This window comes from Sarcophilus harrisii, chromosome 3 (genome assembly GCF_902635505.1).
Source record: "Sarcophilus harrisii chromosome 3, mSarHar1.11, whole genome shotgun sequence".
Classification (NCBI taxonomy): Eukaryota; Metazoa; Chordata; class Mammalia; order Dasyuromorphia; family Dasyuridae; genus Sarcophilus; species Sarcophilus harrisii.
The window spans coordinates 393,572,480-393,591,688 of record NC_045428.1 but is presented as its reverse complement, the minus strand read 5'-3'; the positions used below and the strand labels follow the sequence as shown (position 1 = coordinate 393,591,688).

At 36.1% G+C, this 19,209-nt stretch overlaps 1 protein-coding gene across 3 annotated transcripts in view; it reads right to left on the bottom strand.

Annotated features, from left to right (window-relative positions):
- TTN (titin) overlaps positions 1 to 19,209 on the bottom strand; it is a 324,196-nt gene that overhangs the window by 207,159 nt on the left and 97,828 nt on the right. For 2 of the 3 annotated variants that reach the window (XM_031960390.1, XM_031960391.1), the window contains exons 62-91: positions 18,711 to 18,992; positions 18,334 to 18,612; positions 17,931 to 18,209; positions 17,540 to 17,818; positions 17,147 to 17,434; positions 16,569 to 16,847; positions 16,038 to 16,319; positions 14,004 to 14,282; positions 13,592 to 13,870; positions 12,298 to 12,576; positions 11,907 to 12,194; positions 11,433 to 11,711; positions 11,053 to 11,331; positions 10,679 to 10,957; positions 10,191 to 10,478; positions 9,779 to 10,066; positions 8,808 to 9,089; positions 8,270 to 8,548; positions 7,848 to 8,129; positions 7,413 to 7,691; positions 7,000 to 7,287; positions 6,260 to 6,538; positions 5,883 to 6,161; positions 5,502 to 5,780; positions 5,068 to 5,355; positions 4,661 to 4,948; positions 2,155 to 2,436; positions 1,497 to 1,775; positions 843 to 1,124; positions 390 to 668 (exon numbers count right to left, since the gene is read on the bottom strand). The exons of the other annotated variant lie outside the window; for it this stretch is intronic. In XM_031960390.1, coding sequence (XP_031816250.1) covers positions 390 to 668; positions 843 to 1,124; positions 1,497 to 1,775; positions 2,155 to 2,436; positions 4,661 to 4,948; positions 5,068 to 5,355; positions 5,502 to 5,780; positions 5,883 to 6,161; positions 6,260 to 6,538; positions 7,000 to 7,287; positions 7,413 to 7,691; positions 7,848 to 8,129; positions 8,270 to 8,548; positions 8,808 to 9,089; positions 9,779 to 10,066; positions 10,191 to 10,478; positions 10,679 to 10,957; positions 11,053 to 11,331; positions 11,433 to 11,711; positions 11,907 to 12,194; positions 12,298 to 12,576; positions 13,592 to 13,870; positions 14,004 to 14,282; positions 16,038 to 16,319; positions 16,569 to 16,847; positions 17,147 to 17,434; positions 17,540 to 17,818; positions 17,931 to 18,209; positions 18,334 to 18,612; positions 18,711 to 18,992 — 8,451 coding nt within the window. The remainder of the gene's footprint in view (positions 1 to 389; positions 669 to 842; positions 1,125 to 1,496; positions 1,776 to 2,154; positions 2,437 to 4,660; positions 4,949 to 5,067; positions 5,356 to 5,501; positions 5,781 to 5,882; positions 6,162 to 6,259; positions 6,539 to 6,999; positions 7,288 to 7,412; positions 7,692 to 7,847; positions 8,130 to 8,269; positions 8,549 to 8,807; positions 9,090 to 9,778; positions 10,067 to 10,190; positions 10,479 to 10,678; positions 10,958 to 11,052; positions 11,332 to 11,432; positions 11,712 to 11,906; positions 12,195 to 12,297; positions 12,577 to 13,591; positions 13,871 to 14,003; positions 14,283 to 16,037; positions 16,320 to 16,568; positions 16,848 to 17,146; positions 17,435 to 17,539; positions 17,819 to 17,930; positions 18,210 to 18,333; positions 18,613 to 18,710; positions 18,993 to 19,209) is intronic. 3 annotated transcript variants of the gene reach the window in all.

The following is a 19,209-nucleotide window of genomic DNA, read 5'->3' as shown; positions in this document are numbered from 1 at the left end:
ATAAAGGGATGCTGTATCATGAATGTAATAGATCATGTTGCCTTAACCAAGAATACAATTTTGTTCTAATCATTCAGAAATAAAATGAAACTAAATTCTTTAAAAGAGATTTTCTTCTAATGTTTCATGTAAAGCAGCTCTAATTTTGATAACTTCTAGATACTGGATGTAAGTGGCCCTATTGAAATGGGTTTCCTTACATAGATACAAGCTCCTTGAGAGTAGGAATTATTTCTTTTTCTTTTTTAAAAACCTCCTGTTAGCACAGTGCCTGATGCATAAGAACCTAATTAAATGTTGAACTGCCTGGAACTGAAATTTTCTTCAGAAAACTCAAAATTAAATTCTGAACTATGAAATAATAATTAATGAAAATGAAACCAACTAACCTGAAACTTGAATTGAAGCTGTACAGCTATCTTTCCCAACACTGTTTTGCACCTCAAAAGTGTACACACCACTGTCATTTGGCGCTGCATTAATAATCTTAAGACCAGACACTTTGTTGAAAAAACTTAATTTATACTTGTTGTCACTGGTCAGCTCTTTTCCATTCTTAAACCACTTGGTAATGAGTTCTGGAGTACCAGCTACCACACATTCAAGGGTACAAGTATCTCCTGATGTAACATTGATTGCTTCTGGCTTCTCTACAATGACTGCTGGTTCTGAAATGAGATACAAATTACACCCACATTTTAAAATTATGTTAAAGTACAGTAAAAACTGACAGCTACATTATGAACTCACATGCTCTAAATATATATATACTACAATGCCATATCCATTTTGGAGGTATTTCTGTAATATGCATATGTGAATATAAACACAGAGATACTAACCTAGAACTGAGAGTGTTGCAAAGCATTCCTGCATTCCAGCATCATTTTTGATCTGACAGGTATACTTTCCAGCACTGGCTGGTTCAGCATTTGTCAGCTGTAGAGTTGCAGTGTGTTCTGAATAGGAGAGCCAGACATTGTCACTCTCTCGAACGATTTCCCCCTTGTCTTTGAACCACAGCACTGAAATTGGCTCAGGACCTTCTATGACAGCCTGTAACTGAACTTGGTCTCCAACTATGACAGACAAGTCACTTAGCTTCTTTACAAATCTTGGTGGTGCTGATGGAAAAGAGGCAATACATGGTTAAAAAATAGTATATAGGAAAAAAATCTTAAGTTTTGGAGTCACGAATAAAAGGGCTAACACACTAGTGATTGTCACTATTTATTAATGAGGGTGGGAGTCTATGCTGTCGTGAAGATGAAGTGGAATGCACCAAAGCCATTCCTTACTCCCTGATCTCAGAGAATCTGAGTGCCCAAATGAACAAGATATCTGTCAGAGTTTAATCTGCAAAGAAGAAAGATAAATAAAGCCCAAGGCAAGGAAAGAGTAAAAGTTAGGGCATGTTAGGGTTGAAGGGGATAAGAACAGAGGAAGACATAGGGATAAGGAATTAAAGTAGAAGTAGGAAGAGAAGGCAGACCAACCTTTTAATACAATAGAGCCAACACAGGTGTCACTCCCCACATCATTGGCAGCTTTACATTGATATTCCCCAATATCAGAAGTGTCAACGTTAAGAATGTGAATGCTAGTAAGAAAGTTCTCAGACATTATCTTGTACTTCTTGCTGCTTCTAAGTTCTCTTTTGTCCTTATGCCATGAAACTTGGAATGGGGGAGTTCCTCGGAGCTCACACTCAAGATGAACATCAGAACCCTTCAGGGTCTCAATGGCATGAGGCTTTTTGCTGAAGACTGGGGGTTCTAAAAATAGATATTTGAATTGAAAAAGATGGAGGAAATTAAAACGGATCCTCTAAAGGTAATATCAGAAATAAGGATTTGACCAAAAAAAAAAAATCAAAGACAAAAAGACAAAAAAAGTTAAAGGCAAAAAGCAAAAGCAAAAAAAAAAAAAAAGCCTAGCAAAGTGGTGAATAGAAAGCTAGATGGAAGAAGACAAAGAATCCCTACATGGGAAGGGAGCATAAATCGAAGAAGACAAAAGTAGCCAATGGGAAGGGAGCATAAATGGAATAAAACAAAGGTTACAAATGGGAAGGGAGCTAAATGGAAGACGACAAAGGGAGCCAATGGGAGGAGACATGAAATGGAAAAACTGCAAAGGAACTTGGGCTCTGACCTTTCACTTTCAATGATGTACTGCTACTTGCACTGCCAGCTGCATTGTGGGCTTCGCATGTGTAGTCCCCACTGTCTTCAACACTGAGGTTGTGCATTTCAATCATTGCCACAGAATCCACGAATGACATTCTGTATTTTTCACTGGCTTGGATTTCAGTTTCGTTTTTATACCACAGCACTTTAATCTCTGGAGACCCACCTATTTTGCATTCATATCTTGTAGAGTCATTCTCTTTCACAATTCTTGAAGGTTCTAACTTCTTAATGAACCGGGGTGGTTCTGTGCAACCGAGGGAACAATAGTTTTAGGGGGTTATGGAACACAAACATTCTTAAGTTCTAACAAAGTTTCTTCTTCAGTTTAGGCAAATCATTCCTTCCATCTTGGGGGGAGGAAGGAAATCACTTTTTCTCCCTCACATTTTGTCCAATTGTTCAGCATTTCTTGGATAATGTTTATCAAGAACAAAACACAACAAGCATGACACAATAGATTAATACTAAGAACACATATCAAGTAGTAAAAGGAAAGGAAATGTGTCAAAACAATAACAGACAAGTAATATGCTTTCCTCTGCCTGCATGTAGTAGGCACTTAAAACATTCTTATAGCTTGACTCCCTGATGGAAAAAGCTCCCAAATAATTTGCCCAATTCTTTGGACAATACCCAGAGATCATAAAAGTATAAACTTTGGGGCAGAAACTATCTGGTGGCTCCTAAGGAGTAGTAAAATTTGATTCCTTTCAAACTTAAGAAGTATGGTTTCATAGATTTCATTATTCTACCCCCGAGAAAATTATTTCACAGATCTTCACATTTCTAAAGATATTTCATAAGATAAAATATTGACTTTCTTTTCAGATAATAATAACTAACATATTACATTTTAAGCAAAGTGCTTTATAACTGTTATTTCATTGGACAATAACCCTGGGAGATAAGTGCTATTATTATGTGGGAATATACATTATGATGGCTGAAAGGATAAAACAGAGGCATAGGAATATTAGAATGATAAGCTGTCTGTCATACAAAGAATGAGTGGCTGAAATGTGACTAAGTCTTAATATTGTGATATTTATATAAGATCATAAAATATGCCATTTTTGCCTAGACTACTGATTCTTTCAGATGAAAATTCTCTCTCTGACAACAGCACTGATGAGTATTTTGTAGGTCTGTTAGCTGTTCTCACCTTTCTACCTACCAGGAGATCTGTGAAGTATAAAGAACTGGCAGTAAGGAGTCTTGGGGTTCTGTCTTTTGCCACTAACATGCCAAATATATGACTATAAGCAAGTTATTTTACTTTTCTGCACCTCAGTTTGAATATTCATAAAATAAAAGGGTTTTTTTTTTCAAAAATTCTGCACTTTTATCCTTAGTTGCCCTCAAAATTTTGTTATTGATCAGTTCATATAATTAGAAAAAGAAGTTAAGGGAGAAATAGAAATCCATGTTATAATTTATCTATATTCCTTTTTATTCTATTTAAACTTTCATGCTCTGCTACTTAACTACAGTAATGAATTCCATTTATTTACCATACACACTAATTAAAGAAATTATTTTTTTTTAGGTAATCTAAAAGTTATTTACCACACACACTAATTAAAGAAATTCTTTTTTAGGTAATGTAAAAGGGTCTTTCTCACATTTTGAGAATTAAATCTTCTTATATACTTGGGGTTTGCTAATCAACCTGTATGTGTTCTCTTAAAGATCTTGCTCATATTTTCTCTTTGACTTTGTTTTTCCATTCTGGTTTACTAGGTTCCTCTGCCTATCTATCTACCCATGTTCATTTGAAATACTTCAAATGGGCTAGCCAAGTGGCATAGGAGGTTAGAAAGCTTGATCCCAAGACAGGAAGACTTGAGTTCAAATTTGCCCTTGAATAATTACTAGTGCAGTTGTTCTGGGAAGTCAGTCTGTCTCAGTTTCCTTAACTGTAATGCAGAAATAATATTAGCACAGACCTTTCAGTGTGATTGTAAAGATAAAACTAGATAATATTTTTAAAGCACTTAGAAGATAATAGGTGCTTAATAGTCAGGACATGGAGGCATTTGAGAAATCCTTTTTTTCCTCCTTCCTTCCTTCCTTTCTTCCCTTCTTTCCTCCCTTCCTCTTTTCCTTTCTTCCCTCTCCTGAACAAATACACATCACTGGCCAGCTAGGTGGCACAAGGGATAGAGCATCAAGAAGACCTGAGTTCAAATCCAGTCTCAGACACTTAGTAGTTGTAGGATTCTTAGTAAGTCACTTAATCCTGTTTGCCTCAGTTTCCTTTTTTATAAAATGAATTGGAGGAAGAAATAGTAAACCATCAGATTATTTCTTCCAAGAAAACCCTAAATGGAGTCATGAAGAGTTGGACACAACTGAACAACAACAAATATATGTCACTCGAACGTGATGGTTAAAAAAACATATTTTAAGATAAACCTGCATTTTTTTCTTAAAACAAAGAAAATAAGATTATACTGTAGCATATATACCTTGTACACCCAGTTGGGCTGAGCAAGAGTCTTTTCCAGCACTATTGCTTGCATAGCAAGTGTATTGTCCAGCATCTCCTTTGGCAACTTTGAGAACTGTCAGAGTGGCTGTGTTTTCAACTAAAGTCATCTTATAATTGCCTCCAGGACGGATCTCCCTGTTATCTTTGGCCCAGGTGATTTTGATTGGTGCTGTGCCAGTTACATGGCATTTAAAAGAACCACTTCCTCCAAGAGCAAGATCTACTGATACAGGTTTTAAGTCAAAGAAGGGAGGTACTTCATGCTCTGAAAACATTAAGAACATATGGTCATAGTGGTGAGTTTTGTTTTTATTATTATCATACCAGTTCCTTTGTGATTTGAAAACATACTTCTTGTGGGGGAACACATCATGAACTACCTACCTGAGAGAATGAGTTTGGCACTGGATGAAGCAGTTCCAAGAGCATTAGAAGCTGAGCAATTATACTGACCCATGTGACTCTTCTCAGTTTGCAAGATCTGGAGAGTTGCGACATTATGGATAAAAGATGTTTGTATGTTAGGGTCATCTTTTATAAGCACCCCATCTTTGTACCAAGACACCTGAATGGGTTGTGAGCCATTGATACGGCATTCAAATGCAACTGGGAAGCCAAGGGTTTCCTGAATATCCTTCAGTTTCTTTGCAAAGGAAGGTGGAAGTTTGCGCTCTGGAATGAAATCAGAAATAATTCTCATTTGTCAAAGAATAGAGTCCCACAATTATTTTTACTCATTTTACTTTTGATTTCCATTAAGAAGTTAAATATTTTAACATACAACTAAGCACTTTTTTAAAACACAAAGTTATCATCACCTTGAATAATAAGCACGGCTGATGAAACAACAGCCCCAACACTGTTTTCTGCCTTGCAGGTATATTCTCCAACATCGCTATGGTCCACTTTGTTGATTATAAGGGAGGCAACATTATTTTTAAAGGACATTTTATAAGCAGGAGATGATCTTAGTTTTGTATCTTCTTTATACCAAGATATTTTGATTTCTGGGGTTCCAGCTACTTGGCATTGTAAAGTAGCAGACTCTCCAAGGACCACTTCAATGTGTTCCAGTGGTTCAAGAAAGTAAGGTGGTTCTATAGTATAAAAAGATTACAATTAGTAATCAAACCAACTAAAAAATATTTTTTTTCTTAAAGAAAAGTTAGTACAATAGAAAGAGATGATAGTCAACACACCTAAGACAGAGACCAAGGCTTCACAAATATCCTGACCAGCCTCATTCTCAATCAGACAACCATATTGTCCATAATCATCTGTTGTGCTATCAAGAATCTCCAGGATGGAAGATTTTTCTGTCATAGTAACACTGCAGTTTGGAGACTGAGAAAGAGCGTAGCCGTCCTTTATCCAGGTTACTGATATTGGAGGGGTACCCGCAAAGGTACACTCAAGAACTATGGGGAATCCAGCCTCAATGCTGAAGTCGGTTAATCTTTTCACAAATGTTGCTGGTTCTGTAGCAAAGAAAGCATGATGGTGAAATTCCAACCCTTTGTGAATGAAGACTTAGAAAAAGAAATTGGAACAACATAAACTGGAACAAAAAACAAACCTTTGACAAAAAGATGAGTGGTACATGAAGCACTGCCTGCATCATTGGTTGCAAGGCAAGAATAGTCTCCACTATGTAATGGTTCAACATCCAACAGCTCCAGTTCTGTAATTGACTCATCTATAGATATTTTGCAGGAATCTCCTTGTACAAGCTCTTTGCTACCTTTAAACCATTTGACATTGAATGGAGGGGTACCTCTTATTACACTAGTGAAAGTAATGCTCATTCCAGGTAAAACTTCCACAGGTTCAGGGGTCTGCTCGAAAGATGGTGGTTCTAAGTATCAAAAAACACAGAGAGAAAGTGAGTCAGATAGATAAGGAGAGAAAGAGAGAAAGAGAGAGAGAGAGAGGGAGAGAGAGAGAAAGAGAGAGAAGGAGGGAGAGAGGGAGGGAGGGAAAGGAAGAAGGAGAGAAAGAGGGAGAGAGACAAGAAGAGGGAGAGAGACAAAAAAAAGAGAGGGGAGAAAAATAGAGAAAGAGAGAGGGAGAGAGACAAGGAAAGAGAGAGAGAGAGACAAAGGGAGAGAGAGACAGACAGAAACACACACACACACACACACACAAAGACACACAGAGACAGAGAGACAAGAAAGAGACAACATAGAGAGAGAATCATCACTTAATTTTCTTTGAAATGTGAAGAAAAAAGAAATATAAAACCTATGAAGAGAAAAAAGAAATATCACAAGGAGAGGAACAAAGCCACATGGAAGAAGCATCCACTTTGCCACTGACCTTGTACGATCAGAATTGCTGAACTTTCATCAGACCCAGCTACATTAGTGGCCACACAAGTGTAAGTCCCTGTATCTGAAGGCTCCAACAGATTCAAATTTAAAGTACAGACATTTTCTGAAAATGTGGATTGATATTTTGCTCCACTAACAATCTTGTTTCCATTCTGAAACCAGGCAACTGAAATAGGTGATGATCCAGCGATTCTGCACTCCAAATGAATGGAAGAACCTAGAGCCCCATTAATATCTTTTAATTTTTTTATGAAAGAAGGTGGTACAACGCGATCTGTATAGAGAAGCATAGCCAAAAACAAAAATGAAAATTGGATTTTGTTATTTTTGTTATGGTGTCTAAAGAGAGAATTTAAGAAGAGAAATGGAATAAATCATTCAAACATAATTTTGACTAACCTGAAACATGAACAGAGACTGTGCAGTTGCTTTTACCCACACTATTTCTCACTTCGAAGCTATATAAGCCCTTGTCACTCATCTCTGCACAGGGAATTTTAAGAGAAGCGACCTTGTTGAGGAAGGTAATTTGGTGTTTGCGGTCAGCAGATAATTCTTTTCCATCTTTGTACCACTTAGTAGTAAGTTCTGGTGTTCCCGTGACTAAGCACTCGAGTGCAAAAGGATTTCCAGTAGTGACGGTCATAGGTTCAGGTTTCTCTAAAATTCTGGCTGGTTCTAAAAGAAGAGGTAAACCACCATTGAAATCGGAAATCCAGCTCAGAGCCACCTTAGTGCACACCCAGTAGGTGGCAGAATAAGACTTTTTTTGGGGTACAAAGCAGTCAAGAGAGGCCAGTTTTATTTTTTACAAGCTGTCATTAAATTACTAACCTACGACAGATAAGGCTGCAGAACACTCCCGCATGCCAGCATCATTTTTGACCTGGCATATGTATTTTCCAGAATTGGCGGCCTCGGGTCTCATAAGCTGGAGGGTTGCCACATTATCCACAAAGGTAATGCTAACATTTTCACTTTCTCTGATGATTTCACCTTTGTCTTTTAGCCAGACAACAGAAAGAGGCTGGAAACCTTCAACTAAGGCTTGCAATTGAACAGGATCTCCTACAAGGGTTGAGGTATCACTTAACTTCTTCACAAATCGTGGAGGTTCTAATGAAAGATAAGCACAGTTGTAGTAAAAAAAAAATGACAAGGTTAATATGGAGACAAATTGGCATTTTTAAGAACAACAACAACAATAACAAAAAGATCACAGGAAGAAGCCCTTCTATATGCCCAAGAATACCAACCTTTGAACTTGAGAGTGCATACACAAGTGTCACTTCCCACTTCATTGGTAGCTTTACAGTGGTATTCCCCTATATCTGCAGCTTCCAGATGGAGTATATGAAGACTAGTGTCAAAGTTTTTCGAAGTAATTTTGAACTTCTTGCTACTTCTCACTTGTTTTCTGTCCTTAACCCACACTACTTCAAATGGAGGTGTTCCCGAAATTTCACATTGGAAGACTACATCAGAACCTTTAAGAGCACCTACTGGAGCAGGTTTCTGGATAAACACAGGAGGTGCTACCAAGACAAAAAACAGAGAAGAGAAATTACCAGTCTTGTTGAATTGAAAGGAATATTTTCAGAATGAAGATGATTAAGAATGAATGGTGTGACAAGATGAACATACATCAACTTGGATTTTTTTTGGTTTTTATTTTTGGTGGCTTTCAGCCTCCAGTCACACCTCTGCTGATAATTTATTTTTCTGAATTGATATGACTGAAAGGAGCTCAAATTGAAGGGGGGACAAAAATAGAGAGTTTTCATAACTTCTAACCTTTAACTGTGAGTGCTGTACTGCAACTTGCATCACCAACACCATTATGAGCTTCACAAATATAATCTCCACTATCTTCAGTGCTGGCCTCATTAATAGTGAGGAGTGCCACAGAATCCGTGAAAGACATGTTGTACTTCCAGCTTTCATGAAGTTCACTGTCATTTTTGAACCACATAACTTTGATTTCTGGGGATCCACTGATCTTGCATTCCAATTGAATGGATTCTCCCTGTTTTCCAATTTTTGAAGCTTCCAATTTCTTAACAAATTTGGGAGGTTCTAGTAAACCAAAAAGGGAAAATGTCATTTAAATTTTCAGAAAATGAAAAGAGTATTTGTAGAAACTAGTTTATTGTTAGTAATAAAATATGCCAAAATGTTCTTTTGCAAAGTTATTAATGTTCTATTTAGTGTCTTTCTATCATAATGACATTATTTCACTATAGAACAAGCTATCAATGAAAATCTTTCTCTTCTAGACACAAATGAACACATATATGTGCATATATATATATAAAATCATTATAGCTGACAAAATTTAATAATGATAAAGAATGTTACATAATATAGAAAAAGAATGTCACATTCAACAAACATGAAGTAAAAAAGCCTCTTCTAGTATAACTATACACATTAGACCACATAGATTAAAAAAAAAAAAAACTAAATCAAGAGGTAGGAAAATTTTGATTTAAGTCATCAGCTTAATGGTAGAGACAGTTTACATGAAACACTTTAAAAACAATGACAATGGGGACAGCTAGATGGTGCAGTCGATAGAGCACCAGCCCTGAAGTCAGGAGGACCTGACTTCAAATCTGGCCTCAGACACTTGACACTTCTTGGCTGTGTGACCCTGGGCAAGTCACTTAATCCCAATTGGCTCAGGGAGGGAAAAACAATGACAATGATTTCAAGACATTATCTCACAGTGATTAAAAACACATGTCACTAGACACTTTAACTACCTTTTACACTAAGTTGAGCGGAGCACATGTCTTTCCCAACGTCATTAGTTGCTTGACAAGTATACTGGCCAGAGTCTCCTTTGCCTACTTTAAGGATTCTCAAATGTGGTGTATTTCCTACACATGTGATTGTATAGTTTCCTCCAGGGCGAATCTCTTTGTTATCCTTTGACCAAGTGATTCTCATTGGTTGAGCACCAGTGACATGGCACTCAAAATCAGCACTCTCTCCAGCAATGACATCAATTGATACAGGCTTAATGTCAAAGAAAGGAGATTTCTTGGGTTCTAAAACATGAAAAGAAAAACACAACACGTGTTTTTTCCCATCCAATCAGTTCTATTTTTGACATAAAGTGAGTGCAAAGAAGACATGCTTGGTAAAGGGAAAAAAATGTGTGTGGAAACTAACCTCTTGCTGTCATCCTAGCACTTGAAGAAGCAGTTCCAAGAGGATTAGATGCTGAACAAGAGTATTGTCCAGAGTGACTCAAGTCAGTTTGCAAAATTTTGAGAGTTGCCACATTATCTACAAATGATGTCTGCAAATTTTCATCATCTCTTAAAAGTACCCCATCTCTATACCAAGAAATTTGGATAGGTGCTGAGCCATTTAAACGGCAAGTTAGAGTAACTGGTAATCCAACAGTTTGCTCAATGTCCTTTAATTGTCTTGTAAAGGAAGGTGGAAGCTGGCGCTCTGTAAGAATGCAATATATTAATATATCAATTATCAATGAATATATTATTTATGTTATTAATTGTTATGCATAATTAATGACTATATTATAAATATATATATTATTTATAAATAAATAATTTAGAGTATTATATGATGAAACATTTCCCCAGAAAGACAAAAGAGCAAGAAAAGAGCAACTGATTAAAAGAAGCTATCACCTTGAATCCTGAAGACTGTCTTAGAAACAGCAGTTCCCACATTATTTTCTGCTACACAGGCATACTCTCCACTGTCACTGATATTCACTTTGTTAAAAACAAGTGTGGCAACATTGTTGGTAAAATACATCCTATATTCAGGAGTTGGCCTTAATTTGGTGTCTCCTTTGTACCAAGACACTGTGATTTCTGGTGTCCCGGCAACCTGGCATTGTAAGGAAGCTGAATCTCCAACCGCTGCTTCCAGAGGTTCCAGTTCCGTGACAAAATAAGGTGGTTCTAAAGAATAAATCATAGCAATCATCAGTGAGGATCAAGAGCCTCAGTTCTTATTAGGAGAATGTAAGATGCCAAGATGAGACACGATAACGCACCTAACGTAGACACCAGAGCTTCACAAATATCCCTTCCAGCCTCATTCACCACCTCACATGTGTACTGCCCAGCATCATCTTTGGTGCTGTTGACAATTTCCAAGATGCAAGATTTTTCAGTTGTGACAATACTGCATTTTTCTGACTGACTTATATGAACTCCATTCTTTTTCCAGGTCACTGAAATAGGAAGGGTCCCGATGTAGGTACCCTCCAGAATGATGGATTTTCCTGGTTCTACCCAATGGTCACTTAATTTCTTCACAAATACAGCAGGTTCTAGTGGATAACAAAATGGTCAGAAGTTCAGAATGCTAATCTAGAAAGATGAAAGTTTCTGACATTTGCCAAATGAAAAAAGCAAAGAAGTTTGAGCAAACCTTTTACAAAGAGGCGAGTTGTACAAGAGGCTTTGCCAGCATCGTTAGAAACCACACAAGTGTATTCTCCACTCTGGGATATATCAACATTAAACAATTCCATTTCTGCCACTGTGTCTTCAAAATAGATGTTGCAAGAGTCTCCTTTTACAAGCTCTCTGGCACCTCTGAACCAGCCCACCTTGAACGGAGGGGTTCCTTTAATAACACTTGTGAAAGTCACATTTTTGCCCGGTAAAACCTCCAAGGGATCAGGTTCCTTCACAAAAGAGGGTGGTTCTAAATAAACATGGAAAAGATTAGTAAATAAATTATAAGCTCCAAATAGAGTGTCACAATGATCAACCCCAAAAGAAAATTATCACTAAATACAACTGCATGTTCAGTATGAGAAGAAAAAGATGTTCTGCTAAAGAAACTTATGACACATAAGAAGAAACATATTTTGAAATAATTTTGCCTTCTAACACTGACCTTGGATAGTTAGTACTGCCCTGCATTCATCAGATCCAGCTACGTTAGCAGCTACACACGTGTAATTCCCCATATCAGAAGAGTCTAATGAATTCAGCTGCAAAGTGCAGACATTATCTGAAAATGTTGTTTGATATTTTGCTCCACTAACAATCTTGTTTTGTTCTTGGAACCAGGCAACAGAAATGGGTGGAGATCCGGACACTTTGCACTCCAAGATACAAGAAGAGCCCAATATCCCATTGGTGTCCTTCAGTCTTCTTATAAAAGAGGGAGCAACAATCCGGTCTGTGTAAGGAATTGCAAGACACGCATAGCAATTTGAATCAGAGTGATGGTTGTAAAAGAAAATTCAGACAAGCATTAGAAGAAGGATGATAGTTTAACTAACCTGAAACCTCAACCATAGCTGTGCAGCTGCTTTTTCCAACGTTATTTTGAACCTGGAAAGTGTATGTTCCAGTATCTTGCTTTTCTACAGAAAGAATCTTTAGGGTAGAAACTTTGTTCAAGAAGCTAAATTTGTGTTTTTGACTGCTAGTCAGCAACTTTCCATCTTTATACCACTCAACTGAGAGTTCAGGGGTGCCAGCCACTTTACATTCCAGGGTACAAGTTTCTCCTACAGTCACCATCATTGATCCTGCCTTTTCTACAATGATTGCAGGCTCTGAAATGAAATGTGATATCCCTTTGTCATACATTATTACATTTTAGTATATTTTAATTATATGACTTTTTAAAATTTAGGTTAGTCCTCTTCAAAAATAGTGTAGTCATTTAAAAATTATTTTTTAAATGAACTAAGTCATTTTTGTTAATAAAACAAGATGGCATATAGTTACTAAGCTAAATGCATTAGTAGATGGCAATTATAGATGAAATCTATGTATTAGTAAGTGGCAATCACAGATTAAATTTATGTCAGTTTTTATCCTAAAAACATTTGGATTATTGTACCCAAACTCTATATTAATTTGCTCTGAAGCATTATTCTGAGCAAGGACCATTTGCTCTGATGAATTATTTTGAACTGCAAAAACGTGCAATGTGAAAAAGCTATTTTGTTGGATAGACATAGCCACTAGTCTTTTGAAATACTTAGGATTTCCTAATATTGTCAAATTTGTAAGGCTACCATTTTGCATTGTTTCTGCATAATTCTTGAGCCAAACATTTTATAATTTTTAACTTTAATAAAATTAAATGTCAAATCTTTCCTCTATTATCATCTGGTTCTGGATTCCTGACTTTCCATTTTATAATTTTTGGACCAACACTAACTTTATTTCCAAATATTTACTTAATTTAAAGTCATTTTTGCCTTAGCAAAAAAAAAAAAAAAGGATGAAATATGGTAACAAATCTCTCATGTGCTACCTAGGTAAGTAAGAGATAATTAAATAATATGTAACATGCTTATAAAATTCAGATTATGATATATATACAGTACATGTAAGCACACACACACAGTCTATTAACAAAACAAGTGTTGATGGGAGTTTAGGGTTGGAAAGATTTTAAAAGTTTCTAGAGTTCACTGATTTAAGCCCTTTCAAAGAGAAAGAAATATCTAATCTTTAAAGATTTTTAGGGAAGATGATTTATTAACATACTGCAATAATTTATCCCAAGATTTAATAACTCCTTTTTTTTTTTTAAATCAAGGAATTGCTTTCACCAACCTAAAACAGTGAGTGTGGCCAGGTTCTCTCTCATTCCACCATCATTTCTGATCTGACAGATGTACTTCCCAGCATGGGATGGTTCTGTTTTTGCAAACTGGAGAGTTGCAACATTTTCCACATATGTGATCCTGGTATTTTCACTTTCTCGAATCACTTCTTTGTCTTTAAGCCATTCAACATAAATTGGCTGGACACCTTCAATAGTTGCTTGTAACTCAGCAGGCTCACCAACCACAACAGTGAGGCTGTTAAGTTTTGTAACAAATTTGGGTGGTTCTGAACAAAGAAAGATGAACAAGAGTTGTAAAAAGAAATGTATTATTTTTTAAGATGGGGAGGGAGCAGGAAAAGTAAGAAAAAGAATAGAAATTTTATATATTACTGACATCAGTAATATTGACAAACTTACCTTTCATTTTTACAGTACAGATGCACGTATCACTTCCCACCTCATTTTGTGCTTTGCAGTAATATTCACCAATGTCTGAAGCTTCGACATTTAAGATATGAATGTTTGCATGAAAATTTTTAGACGTGATCTTGTATTTTTTGCTACTTCGGAGTTGTCTCTTATCTTTATACCAAACCACCTCAAATGGTGGTGTTCCAGAAAGTTCACATTCAAGGCTAACTTCAGCACCCTTAAGTGTATCTACAAGAGGTGGCGCGCTGCTAAAAACAGGTGGTTCTGTAAAAAAATAATAATTTCTTATGACTTTAGCTTATTGAATTTCAAAGAATCATGAAATGTTATTATTAGAAAGTATCTTTGAGGTCATCTAGTCTATTCCTTTCATTTTTATAGATGAGATGAAAAATTCAAAGATTCCACAAGCTAGTTACTGACAAACTTGAGATCAGAACCCAGGGCTCCTGACTCCCTGTGAGCTTCACTGTACTAATTTCTGATAGATTTGAAAATAACAAAAACAAAAACAAAATGAATGCAAAAATGGTGAGAGAAATTAAAGGAAGAAATTATGTTTGCTGATAGTGGTAGAAGCATGGAATATTGAGTTCTATGCTGAAGGTAAATTAGAACATACTACTGTGTCTCTGACCTCAAATTTCTAATTGCATAAAAAGAGAATAGCAATATTACTATTTAATATAAATAATTTAATAAATATTCAATAAAAATACTATCAGCAAAACTATCACTGTAACTGCTATTGCTAATACTAAAAATGAACTGAATTAGTAGGGACTACACTTGCACTTTCACTAATAATCAATTCAGATTAGCCCCTTTTCTGAAATTTATATATAGCCTTTGAAAGCTGCTTAGAGCAGTGCAGTCAAACTAAACATAAATGAGGGCCTCTAAGTTAGTTAAGGATTCTTTCAGGTTTTATCTTGATTTAGAAAGCCATGTCATAATATCATTTATATTTTATTATATTTCAATATTTCATAATTATATTTTAATTTGATTTTGGCTGCACTTGGGAGTAGTGTGGTCCAGATGTGGCCAGCAGGCCACACTTTTTACACCTTAGGTTAGAACACTGACAGATTAAGTGAATTGTCCTGCTTTATACTGACAGTTTATCTCAGAGTTAGAAACTGAAGTCAGATCTTGGTTTAAATTCAGCTCTTTACCCACTACTTTATTCATTTGAACAGTTAATATTGTTAAAAAATAAGAAAGTAGATGAACATTGTTTTGTTGATTTTTCAGGAGCCCCTTCTTGTTACTGCAGGCAGATGAATAGAAAAACTTATTTTAAGAAATAGTACTTAATAATGCTTATCACTAATGGTAGTAATGATGATAGTGATGAGGGTGCTGACATGACATCCTTTTGACTTTTCTGAAAGACACTACTTCTTGTCAAAGTGGAAAATTTTATGCTAATATTCATAGAAGAATTGCACATATTTAATATATGTTGGATTATTTGCTATCTAGGGGAGGAGATAAAGGAAGGGAGGGAGAAAACTTTAGAATACAAGGTTTTGCAAGGGTGAATGTTGAAAACTATCTGCATATATTTTGAAAATAAAAACCTAGTATTAAAAAAACTCAAAAAACCAAAGTGGCAAATTTGTCATTTTGCACATCTTTAGAAATCAAATTAGAATACGTGCAAAATTAATATGACAAAAAGGGCGGAATTGGATAATAAAATCACTTCCTGACTAATTGAAAAACTGTTCACTATATGTACAGAGATTAAATAGTAACAATTCCTGAAAGATTATTTTAAAATAAGCCAGAATAACAAAATTCTGAAAAATATGACTTCAAAATAGGTTCAAGGAAAAATATGTACAGAACATTTGTGATGGACTCAATGAGTTCAACTTATCAACTTATATCTCTTGAAAAAAATCATGAAAATGGAACTTGGCAACAAGAAAAAAAATGAGCCACTTTACCCATTGTAAGCAAGATATAGCGTTTCATTTAATAAAGAATCTAAGAAAGGAAACTGCTAACCTTTTACTATGACCTTTGTGCTACAGCTTGTGCTACCAGCAGGATTGTGAGCTTCACATATGAAATCACCACTGTCCTCAGTGCCAAGGTTGTTCATCTGCAACACGGCCACTGACTCAATGAATGACATTGTGTGTTTTTCACTGGCTGACAGTTCATGGTCATTTCTGTACCATCTGACTCTTATTTCAGGAGATCCGCTCAGTTTGCACTCAAGTCGTGTTGAATCCCCTGCTTTCACTATTCTGGTTGCTTCTAATTTCTTAACAAACTTTGGTGGTTCTATGAGACCAAGAAAAAAAAACGGTTAAAATGAATGTAAAAGAATAAAGAGAGGGAAATCACATGCTTTTGATTAAACAATACAGTGGGAAGAGATTAGAAGGAGTAATATTAATTTAAAAATTAATGTTCAGACTATCTCAAAATTTGAATGCTCATTGAAAATTGTAATTAGAAGGATCCTTAACAACTGAGTATAGAACAAGAGACACAACAGAGACGAAACATAAAGCAATCAGGCCTGCACACCTGTTACAATCAACATTGTAGTACAAGAGTCGCTACCAACATCGTTGGTAACTTGGCAAGTGTAATGTCCAGTCTTTGAGGCATCCACAGAATAGAGATTTAAGAAACCTGTTGACCCTTCCAGCCCAATAAAGCATTTAGGTCCAGATGCAAGTTCAACTTCATCTTTGAACCACTTTATTTTAAATGGTGGTGTTCCTCTTAGGACTGCCTTAAATTCCACTGTTGAATCTGGAACAGCTTGTTGTCTTTCAGGTTTCACTAGGAAGCTTGGTGGCTCTATAGTTTTTAAGAAAAAAAGGTTGAATTAAACTCCGCTTAGTGTATTTTCACAATTTTAATTAAGAAGGTAATGTTAAAAAAGAAATGTTACAATATTAAAATTTTGTGTATTTTCACAATTTTAATTAAGAAGTTAATGTAAAAAAGAAATGTTAAAAAATTAAATTTTTCTTTGAGTTAAGTGAAATAGACATAAAGAAACAACTTCTAAAAATGATTTGTAGTTTCAAAGACAAAAGAATAAGTGATCTATATTTAAATTATTCATAAATAAGAATTACGAAGAGTTGGCAAACCTTTCACAGTTAAGATTCCACTACATGCAGCATCTCCTGCAACATTTGCGACCTTGCATGTGTAATTTGCGGTATCTTCTAATTCAAGATTATTAACCTCCAATGAGACAGTGTTCTCATGGCACACAAGTCTGTATTTAGCACTGGAAGATATTTCTTTTCCATCTTTATACCACTGGGCATTAATTGGGAGTGAGCCTGAAACTTTACACTCCATTTGAATAGAAGAGCCCAGAACTTTATCCATTTTGGTTAGTTTTTTGGTGAATGATGGAGGAATTGTTTCATCTGCCCAAGAGAAATTCCGAAAAAAAGTACCCATTAATATAGCATTTTTCTTTTGTAAAGGGCTTTACAGAAATCAAATGAACAAGTTTAAATAAAAATACAAACCTAGAACTCTTAAGTAGGCATCACAGCTACTGCTTCCAAAGTCATTTTCAACCTTGAAAGTATACTGACCACTGTCCTGCTTCATTACTGACTGAATCCTGAAACTGGCAATATTGTTTTCAAAACTCATTCCAAAGTATCTACTGGGCACGATGGGTCTACCATCTTTAAGCCATTTCACCTGCAGTTCAGGAGTTCCAGCCACAACGCATTCCAGAGTCACTGGGTCTTTTTCAGTTACATCTACTGATTTAGCCTTCTCTATTATTTGTGCTGGTTCTGTGGTAAAATGAAAGCATGATTAAAAATTATTTTTCCCAACATAGATAATGTGAGCCAATTAAAATATGTGCCTCTAAAGAAAGATATTTAAAGAGAATGGCTCACAAACCTTGTACTAAAAGGAAAGCGTAACACTTTTCAACTCCTGACTCATTCTTTGCTTGGCAGGTGTATCTGCCACTGTGACCATTGTCCACCATTCTTATCTGAAGGGTAGCCACATTGTTCACGAATGAAATGTTTGTATTATCATCTTCATCAATAATCTGATCATCTTTTAGCCATACCACAGAGATGGGGGGAGAGCCTGCCACTGTGCCCTGAAAAAGGGCTGAACTTTTCAAAACTGTCATCGCATTTTCTATCTTCTTAGTGAAGGAAGGTGGTTCTGTTGTTAAATAAGAAAGTATGGGAAGAAGAAAAATTATTGGAGTTCGTAGGCTTAAATAGTCATTAAAATGTTTTGTAGAATGGAAGATTTGGTATTCTGCCTCCTATTTTCTGTCACTGACCTTTCAGATTGACTCGGGTACTGGAAGAGCAGCTTCCACCTTCATTGGAAACAATGCACTGGTATTCACCAGTATCTGAAGGGTCACACTTGGTTATATGGAGATTAAATACTGACACACGGTCAGTCAGTGTGTATTTTTTGCTGCTTCGGATTTCCTTGTTATTCTTGAGCCACATCACTTCAAATGGAGCTGTGCCTGTCACTTCACACTCAAGCTCTACGTCTCTATCTTTGACTACTTCCACCGGCTTCAGCTCCCTTACAAATGTGGGAGGTTCTAAAAATTCAAAAGGAAGACAGATCTTGCTTACTCAGAGGAAAGACTAAAAATCAGTGTGACAAAGCCAAAACAGGCAAGAGATTCTAATTACGAACCTTTCACTTTCAACTCAATGCTACAGCTGGAAGTGCCAGCATCATTCCGGGCTTCACAGACATAGGTTCCGCTGTCTTCTATCCTAGCTCCCGAAATCTGAAAAGTGGCTAAGCCCTCAGTGAAGGAGATGCCATACTTGTCCATAGCTGTTATTTCATTGCCATCCAAGTACCAGGAGACTTTAATCTCCGGGGTGCCTGTTATTTGGCATTCAAAAGTTGTTGACTGTCCTTTCCGCAATACTAATACAGGACTGGGCTTCTTAATAAACTGAGGAAGTTCTACATATGAACAAAAGGTGAAAAATTTTACATTCTAGAAGATTAAAAAAAATCAGCAAGAGTTTTTTTTTTTAAAATTAAGTCATTCCTCACTACCACCACCAAGACAGGAATAATCCCACTGGCACCATTACCACCACAATCCCACCGCACTCCAAACCCCTTTTTCTAACAAAAGAAAAAACAAAAAAACAACCCCCCAAAAAGAAGAAAAGAG